This window comes from Acinonyx jubatus, chromosome A1, assembly GCF_027475565.1.
Source record: "Acinonyx jubatus isolate Ajub_Pintada_27869175 chromosome A1, VMU_Ajub_asm_v1.0, whole genome shotgun sequence".
In the NCBI taxonomy this organism is placed as follows: Eukaryota; Metazoa; Chordata; class Mammalia; order Carnivora; family Felidae; genus Acinonyx; species Acinonyx jubatus.
Window position 1 is genome coordinate 202,716,692 of NC_069380.1, and position 9,918 is coordinate 202,726,609.

General features: G+C 40.0%; 1 protein-coding gene across 11 annotated transcripts in view; it reads right to left on the reverse strand.

Moving 5' to 3' along the window:
• The window catches only part of FBXO4 (F-box protein 4), a 55,916-nt gene extending 48,083 nt beyond the window's left edge, over positions 1–7,833 (reverse strand). For 3 of the 11 annotated variants that reach the window (XM_053201056.1, XM_053201052.1, XM_027076033.2), the window contains exons 1-3: positions 7,545–7,831; positions 6,076–6,311; positions 3,277–3,497 (exon numbers count right to left, since the gene is read on the reverse strand). In XM_053201056.1, the coding sequence (XP_053057031.1) occupies positions 3,277–3,497; positions 6,076–6,311; positions 7,545–7,733 (646 nt within the window). In that variant the 5' untranslated portion in view covers positions 7,734–7,831. Of the gene's footprint in view, positions 1–3,276; positions 3,498–6,075; positions 6,312–7,544 lie in introns of all 11 variants that reach the window. The other 8 variants (XM_053201043.1, XM_027076026.2, XM_053201040.1 and 5 more) reach the window with 4 other exon arrangements.
• Positions 7,834–9,918: the final 2,085 nt, after the last annotated feature.

The window sequence follows — 9,918 nt, forward strand, 5'->3', positions numbered from 1 at the left end:
TCATAACAGCTACTATCTATCCTCAAGATTCATTTACCAATTTTTATGTTTCTCATTAGTCATATACTCCATGTATACATTCAGTGAAATGGCTTTTTTCTCCTTCTGAAAATGTTTTTAAATTGATGGGGAGTCGGGGCACCTGGGTGGCTCAGTAGGTTGAGCGTCTGACCTCGGCTCAGGTCATGATCTCACAGCTCCTGAGTTTGAGCCCCGCATCAGGCTCTGCTGACAGCTCAGAGCCTGGAGCCTGTTTCAGATTTTGTGTCTCCCTCTCTCTCTGCCCCTAACCCACTCACACTGTCTCGGTCTCTCTCAAAAATAAATAAACATTAAGAAAAAAAATTTTTTTTAAATATATATATATATACATATAAATTGATGGGGACTCACCAGTATCACCTCAGAAAATTGAGGAAATATGCAGATAGTGAAATTTGGAATTAGACTTGGGTTATAATCTGCATTTGCCACACATTGTCATATTTTGTAAGCCAAAGTTTTGACATCAAAATAGAGAAATACATACTTCCTAGAGATACTGTAAGCATTAAATGAGACTGTATATGTAAAACTCCTAGCTAAACACTAGCTTCTTACTACCTTTACCTGAATCATTCAACATTGTCATTTGTCCTTCTTTCTTAACATCTTCCCTTCTTTGGATGTGTTAACACTCAGGAGCTGATTCTCCTCTTGCATTATGAAAAGATCCCTCTTTCTTCTATGGCTCTATTTCTTTTTGCTATGTAAATGTCCTTTTAGATCTATTTCTCTCCATCCTCACCCCCTCCTTTTAGTCTAAATTATCATACCTATCACCTGGACTTTTGCAATCACTTTTTACCAGTCTCCTACATCCACTTTTGTCCCCTACTGTCCACTCTTCTGACAGCAACTGGAGAGATGGCTTGAAAATGCCTATCTAATTATTTCTCTTTCCTTCAAAGCCATCGCTCTTCAAAAACAACTTAATATAATCTCACGTTTACTTACCTCTTTAGGACAACTCCACCTTTCATATTATCGATCCATGAATTACAGCCAATCTAGTTACTTAAATAAACCCGCCATGCCATCCTATGTCACCATTCCAGGCAACACATAGGTAGAGATCCTGGTGGCTGAGACTGCAAGCATGACCCTAGTCCCCTGGCCACCAGGTCTGGTACACAAATTCCCCAAAGAGATCCCCAAAGAGATCCCCAAAGAGATCCCCAAAGAGATCAAAGAAACAAATTCTACTATATCTCTGATTTTTGTTTTTCTCAGTTTAATTTCCAGAGATTACCCTCTCAATACATCTAACCTCAGCCCAGTATGATCTCCATGCTGTTCTGTACCACCTTGCCAATGACCCATCCCTCTATTCTTCCCTGATCTTGTGGCATTTGAGGCATAATTGGATTGGCATTTTCAAAACAAACACTTCTGCTGTTGTCTGAAGAATAAAATTAACATTTCATCATCAACAAATTTCCCCATATCCCCAACCTCTTCTTAAAGTGTTCCACCTCACAGCCTTATCTGAAACTGGCCTGCCCTTAAATGCTGCTTTTCTTGCAGAAGACTCTCAATTAACAAAATTGCTTATCCTCTCATATCTCAGGACAAAGAGGTGGAGTCAATGTTCTCTTTACTCCTCACTTCCATGTCCTATTACTCACCAGCTCTCTTTGAAACTTCATCTCTTTTTGGACACACCATTCAGCTGCAGGACCATCTCCCCTTCCTCAGCCTCATCATTTATGATATCCATGACATTTAGGATGTTATTTATTACATTTGACAACCCCTTCCTCTAAACATTCACTGAAGATTTCAGCACCTGGTTCACAATATTCCTCTCTATACTCAAAAACTCTCAAGTCTACACAGACACCCTATGATTTCCCAATCTTGATTTCTAACCCAGATCTTACTCTTAAGATCTGGATGCATAGAGTAATCCACAAAGTCATTTGTTCATTCATTCATCAAATATACATGTTGACAGTCTATTACATGCCTGACAGCCAAGAATAAAGCTAGCCTGCCCTAATGCAGCTTCCACACAAGTGGATTGCTTATAGCGGGCATCTCTACTTATATCTCCCAGAGTTATCAAAGTCAGCATACTCCAAAGAGTGGCTGTCATTCTCCCTATATAGATCTCTATAAAGTTTCTCCTCCTCCTCCTGTGTTTCCTTATCCTAGTGAATGGCACCATCATCCAATATGAAAACCACATCAGAAATACTGCCAATACATAATCAGTCAACACTGTATCCTTCATACTTTCTTCACAATATTATAGTGGTTTCTTAATGAGTCTCCACATCTTTATAGCCTCTTCTAATCAATTTTCCACTTAGAAGCCAGATCTTTCTCAAATACAATCTTGATCATCTCGCTCTTCTGCTTAAAATCTTTCGACAGCTCCCAAATGCTTAAGCATGACATACAGGTGTCTTCTCACCTAGTCCCACTGTAGACACATAGAGCTACTTCAAAAGGTCACATGTATCCAGAATTTTGTGCTTTTAGAAATGTAGTGCTCACTGCTCATAATACTTTTACCCTTATTTTAATGGCCTCTTTTAATTCATCTTAATGACTCAAATAAGGCATCATGTTCAACATGGAGCCTTCTTTGACCCTTATCTTTCTACCCAGGAGGCTAATTATACCATACACGCATCACCTTCATACTTGTCTGTGCCCTTACCTAAACTAAGTATCTTCAGGACAAAGATTGCTGATGTTTGTTTTAAATCTCTGCACCTTTAGTATCTAATAAGTGCTCTCGATAAATGAATGAGGAAAGCATAAGCTAAATTATATTGTTAGGTATGTTTATTATATCTCCTGCATGCCAACTAACTTATCGTTTTCATAGAAAGAAGAGGAAAGTATCAATTGAGGTCTTTTTAAAAATTCCAATATATAGCAAAGTACTTTGCACACAGTAGATGCTGAATGATTTTTGCTGTTAACATTCTTTTAACATATGGTAAATACTGTACAAACATCTTGATAACATATAACTTACTTTCATATAATCTTACATTCTGGATTACACAAACTTGAGAAAATAAAGGAAAGCTCACCTCTTATAAAAAAGTAAATCAATTCTTTCAACCCACTGGGACCAAGGAGGGGGCTCCTATTCACCAAATTACTATTATTTCATTACATCAAAGATGTAATTAATTAAAAATTAATTTATTATTCAACATAAGTATCCAGTTCAAAGTGCTTTAGTTATTATATACTATAGATTAACATGAAAATTACCATCAATCTGCCTCTGAGGCAAGCCAGCTGTTGGGCAAAGCTCCTGAGAAGACATCAAGCTCAACACCAAAGATGTATTCAGTTCTTCCAAACCTGGTCCAAACATAGCAAATCGTGGTTCATTCTGAATGATCAATGAGTGTAAAAATGACGTGACAGCTCCATACATAGGACGGCTAGATTTCAAGGATCTTCTTGTATATGGACAGCACATTTTATAGCTATATAAAATTGTCACAATTAGAAAATCAGGACAGAAAAAAATCTAGGCAGTTATTCATTCAACAATATATAGTTTATTGAGAACCTGCTAGACACAAGAGATATAGTAATTATGTAGTTAGAATCCTCATGGAGGGACATGGAGGACAGATACCATTATAATATGTATGCTGAATGCCAGACAGGAAAAAACAAAGGCGCTCTGGGAGTAGAAGTGGTCCAGAAGCTGAAAAAGTTTTCCCCAGGAAGTAGTTACTTACTTTCTAATCTTTCATTTAGATTTTTCTCATGGAATACTTGGTCTAACACTTGTTACAGCTGTAAAAAATTCACTACATAGAGTAGTGATTCTCAGCCTTTTTTTGTCATTATGACTCTCAGGCATTTTTGTCATTACAACTGGGGGGTCAGCGGGTGGTGCTACTGGTATCTAGTGGACAGAGGTAAAGGATGCTGCTAAACATCCTACAGTGCACAGGACAACTGGTCTAAACACCTGGTCTGAAATGTCAGTAGTGCCAAGATTGAAAAAACCGCACACTAAAGATAAACTACGTGGATAGTTAGCATAAGTATCTCTAGATGTAAAAAAAAAAAAAAAAAAAGAAAAAAGAAAAAAATCACTAAGTCCACCAATATAACCAAATTTCTTTTTTTTTAATTTTTTTTCCATGCTTACTTATTTTTGAGAGAGAGAGAGAGAGAGCGAGCATGAGTGGCCCAGGGCAGAGAGAGAGGGATACACACAATCCAAAGTAGGCTCCAGGCTCTGAGCTGTCAGCACAGAGCCCAACGTGGGGCTCGAACCCATGAACCTTAAGATCGTAACTTGAGCCGAAGTCAGACACTTAACCAACTGAGCCACCCAGGTGCCCCTAACCAAATTTCTTAAGTACTCTTATGAACAGCCTCTAATGGACCAGTTTAAAAAGTGTTACATATACACAGAAGCTCAAATGTTCCTTATGGATAACCTAGCCAGCTAAGAATCATGTGAAAAAAACAACTGTTTCTTTCAATAGCTATAAATTTCTAAATTAGCAATTCTACATGTTAGCAAAAATTAAAACATAGTACCCAAATAAAAATAAAACCTAAATCCCTTTACCTAAATCAAGCTGGTTGAGACAGTCACTAACCTAACAAGATAATGATCTTTATTTAGGAACCTTGTAATTCAAGAAGGAAAAAAAAAAATCTACTTTGAGGCTAGGTAGATCTAGCCAAATTACCACTTTATTTATATAAGCCACTTATAGTCTAAATTTAAGTTTTTTTCATCTGCATTATTTAAGCAATAACAATTAACCCAGGGTTGTATGGATCAGAAATTAATTTATAGATTTAAGAAACAAAACAAATGAACAAAACAAAAGAGACCAAAAAAAACAAAAACAGACTTAAATACGGAGAACAAACTGGTAGTTGACAGATGAGAGGTTGGTAGGGAGACGAGTGATATAAAAGGTGTTAAGAGTACACATATCAAGATGAGCCCTGAAAAGTGCATAGAATTGTTGAATCATTATATTATACACCTATAACTAACATAACACTGTATGTTAATTATACTTCAATAAAAAAAAAAACAACACTTTATATGATCATGAATGGTAGTTACTATGACTATTCCTGGGGAAAATTTGGTTCCACAGCATGATATACTTGGTTGTGGGACAATGTAGAAATAACAACTAGCTAGTGAGAGTACAGTAGCACTTACTGAAATTATATATAACATAACACATACATTTTAATCAAGTAGCTTCACAAGACTTAGCATCTGCATTAGAATAAGGAAAGATATGAATACCTTAAATATGAAAAAAATACTATAGCTAGTAAAATCTTTACCTAAAACACAAATATCTTTTAATTTTATTTACCATGCCTTAAATGTGGGGCCCTCAATAAAGGAGGTTATATCCAGACCCAATGACATTATATGTTTAATGCAGCATGATAGGATTCCAACCAGAACAGTCTCTTATAAGCTATATGACCTTAGGCAAATCCATAACCATTTTGAACCTCAATTCCACATCCGTAACACAAGGATACTACCTTCTTTATTGCGTGAAAATCACGTTAAGTAAACATACAAAGGGCACCCCTCATAGAATCCAATGCATTACAATTGTTCAAGAACATTAGTTCTCTCAGCTACATGATATTTAAAAGTGTCAGTGCTTTTGGATGATAACAAAATCTTACTTCCCGGAATCTTGAGAATGTTGTTCTTTCCTGCTAAAGAACTGGTCTCTCATTGCTGATCATTCTTTCTTTGGACACAGAAAAGTATTTATCATTTAACAAAATAACAAGTATTCTATAGATAATGAAAATTTTAACAAGTGTTTTACTTCTTGGCATATGAACTATCTACAATTATTCAAATAGTCTAGAGTCAGGGACCACAGGCAAATAACAACATGTGAAAAACGAAAGGGTCCTATGAAGGAAGTCATTTAACTTAATCCTCAATTTAGTGGCAGAGCCAAGACCAATTTACACTATTGACTTGTAATATAGTCAAATATAGTATCTTCTTTTTAATTCATAAAACTAGATACTCACACTGCCATGTAGTCAAAAAATGCACCATCAGTGACCTCAGATATAGGCTTTTTTAAGATTTCTAGATCTGGAAGAGACTTCCAGTCAACGGAAGACCAAGAAGGAAGATCCCGCAGCAGAAAATATCTCCACAGAATTGGATCTCGTACAGTTTCATTCCAATAATGGCTGGTACTTCCCAACTGACACAGATCATGAGGTGAAAGAAATGACAAAATATATAGCTGTACGTCAATCTGAAATGGAAACAGCAAACAGGTAAAAGGCATGAAAAACGTATCTTGGAAAATTGTTTTCTGATAATAAATTATAAAATTTATTTTATTATACTAGGAAACCAAAGGTCAACCAAAGAGTTTGTCTTTTTAATGATTATATCATGATAAATTACAAAACTTGTAAAGAATTATACTAGATAACCAAAGATCGGTGTGTCAGTATTCTTAATAATGAAATCTACTATCTGGAAGTTAATTTCCTGCCACCAAAAGAGAAACGTAACTGAACACTTAATTTTTGACACACCGAAACATTCATTTTTCAAGCAAAATAACCAGATTCTTAATTTCTCACGGATATTTTGCCACACCGTTCACTTGAACAAACTACTTAAGGAAATAATCTAGCCTTCAACATAAAATCTTTATGAAGCTGACAAACTTCTGATCTTGTCATTAGAGCAAATCAAAGAATAAATCTGTCATCTGAGTTCCTCCATAAAATCTATTATTTCCAAGAACCTCTACAAAAGGGAGACCCTTGGAGGCATTCTAAGCCTGCAGTTTTCAATTTCTGATAGATGTCACAGGCAGGTGTCAAGAGTTCAGCCGAGATACAGAGTTTAATAATTTCGAAGAAATTTTTCGTCTCTCCATTTTCCCATCTGCCTGAAGAGTTTAACAATAAATGAGGTGTATAATTCTTGTGGCCTGTCGCGCCTCGAGGCGCCTGTAACTTCTTCTCAATGAAGTGTGAGGGTCGGTGCTTGAAACGCGCGGTGGGAGAAGAGCCACAGCGTCATAGCCGAATGTTTCCGGGGGGGGGGGGTCCCCCAGGGGTTCTGGACCCTGAACCTGAGGTGAGAGCCACTGAGAACACAGTCGCTGAAGGCTTCCCCAGGCTACCCACAAAGTCTGGCGTGGTCTCCTCTTTTCCTGAATGACGTCAGGGCGTTCCAGTACCAAAACTCGCTTTGGGGGGTTGAAGACGTGAGGATGACACGGCCGGTTAGTGGGGCGCCCCCACTGCGGTGAGTTCCGCCGCGACCATCGGTCCCGCGGCGGAGGACCAAAGGTCAACGCCTCGGCGTCTCTGCTCTACCGTTATTCCCTGGTGACGACACGGCCCGGAATGGCTGCAGGACGGGACAGACCCAGGCCCGGGCGCGGCGAGGCCCCCAAGGCCGCCCAAGCGGGGCGCCCCTCCCGGCCCGGCCCCGCGGTCCTCCGCGTCCGGTGGCCGCCACTCACCGGCAGCCGCGTCAGGGTACTGGCCTCCTCGTCCGCCTCCTCTTGGGAGGCCCTCGGCGCTGCCCTCTCCTTGCCCACCGACTGCCAGAAGTTCCTCCAGCCGCTGAGGATGGCGGCCTCCAGCCGGCTCCAGTCGCTGTGGTGCGGCGGCGGGGCGCTGCCTCCGCTGCGGGGCTCGCTTCCCGCCATGGCCGCCGACGCCGCACGTGACGCGCCGCAGGGTCACGCGCTGCCCGTCCTCCTCCGGGCGGCTCGCCACCCGCCCCGCACCTCCCGTCTCGCCCCAGCCACGTCTCGCCGCGGGCAGCCTCCGCACCCGGAAGGGAATCGAGATGTGGCCCAGTGAGGTGCCGTCTCGAGTGGAGCCCGAAGCACCGCTCACTGCCCCATTCACTTCAGACCTCAGCCTTGCTAACCGCACTCGGTCCCATGAAATCTCTCGGCCCTTTGTAACTTGGTTACTTCACCCAAAGACGTTCTGTCTGGGACCCGTTTACACTTCATCTGGGCCTAGGTGATCCCTATTTATTCAATAGATTGCCCTCCTCCGCTGTCTTAGGCATAATAACCAGTTGCTTCCTTCTCAGCACTGCCGTGCCAGGCGTGGAGGTTTTTTCTAATTGTTTTTCAGTCTCCGATTTACTGTTTGTGTTCTTGGGGATTGGCAGAAATGAGAGTAGAGAGGTGGCCAGGGGCCTAATCATGAAAGACCTTATGCCAAGGTGAGGAGTCTGTATTCTCTACTTAAAAATATAGGTACATTTAAAAATTCCTGAAGGTAGGCATCTCACAAAAGGGCAGCAACATAGGGCCAGAATAAGAGAAGCCAGATACAGTACTGTTGAAATCCTGCTAGTGTTGTTGTTTTTTTATCTGTAAAACAGTTATCCATTTTACTCACCTTGTCCAGCCTTACTTTGAAAGGTCTTTAAGAAACTATGCCATAGGCCACATTACAAGGTAATAAACAACAAAAATTCAATTGAGTGATTTAAAAGATCAAATTGTCTTTATTGCCCAATTCATGAATATGGAAGCATCCCATCTAGCAAAAAGAAAGGAGCTCTCTTGAGCTGCAGGAAAAGGAAGGTTTTTAAAAGGCAGAAGTGGGGCGGTGGTGGTGCCCGGCTGGCTGAGTCAGTGGAGCATGAGACCCTCGATCTTGGGTGTAGAGAATAAACAAAAATCATTAAAGGCAAAAAAAAAAAAAAAATGGAAAAAAAGGAAATTATTGGCAAAAAGTACACTGTTGTAGACAAGGTCACCCTCCTAAGGGGAATGGAAGAGGTCTATCAGTAAATTTCCTAGTGCTGACCAGGGATTCCTTGTTGACTGGTTAAAGGTTACATTCCTCAGGTGGCTGAAACTGCAGGTAGGTTACGTATTATGGTTTTGGTTTGCTGAAGTGGGGCCCTTAAAATAAGAGATTCCATCTGGGGCCTGTGGTTTTCTTTTCAACAAGAGTAACCTATTATATTGAACTGACTATGGTCTCTATTGATAAGGACACAAATAACTACCGTGTCATTCATTTTCAAATAGATTACTTCAATCTAATCCAAAAAATACTTTGCTCAAAAGCTAGATCTCGGTTCCTTAAAGGATTATTTCAATCTAAAGTAATAAATACATAATTTTAAGACTCTAGGACAGAGCGCGAGTGGGGGAGGACCAGAGAGAGAGGGAGACAGAATCCAAAGCAGGTCCCAGGCTCTGAGCTGTCAGCACAGAGCCCGACGCAGGGCTCGAACCCACTAACAGTGAGATCATAACCTGGGCTTGAACCCATTAAGGGTGAGATCATAACCTGAGCTGAAGCCAGACGCTCAACTGACTGAGCCACACAGGCACCCCATGGGTTATAATTTTTTAATTGTGAAAATTATTAGAGTTAATAATGTAATCCCATGTGTCCACTAGCTGATTCAAGTTACCAGTTTATCTTGCTCCATCACCGTCTCCACCCAACGCACACATCCCCAAATCGAGATTATTCTTAAGCAAATCCCAGATATATCATTTCATCCCTAAATATCTCAGTATATGTCTCTAAAAATTAAGGTAACTTTTAAGAAACATTGTACCATTATCACTGTACCATTAACACCTAACTTTCTTTAAAATCACCAAATACTTGGGCAGGGCTTAACTTCCTCACCTGCCTCAAATATATATACTTATTTAATTTATATTTTGCAATTGGCTTTTTTAAATCATGACCCAAACAAGATCCACATGTTACATTTGGTAGACATGTTCCTAAAACTTGTTCATTCTATAGGTTCCCTCTCCTTTATTTTTCCTGGCAACTGTTAAAAGAAACTAGGTTGGTCTTTCTGGACGTCAGGACATTCTGGACTTTCTTGGAAGGCAT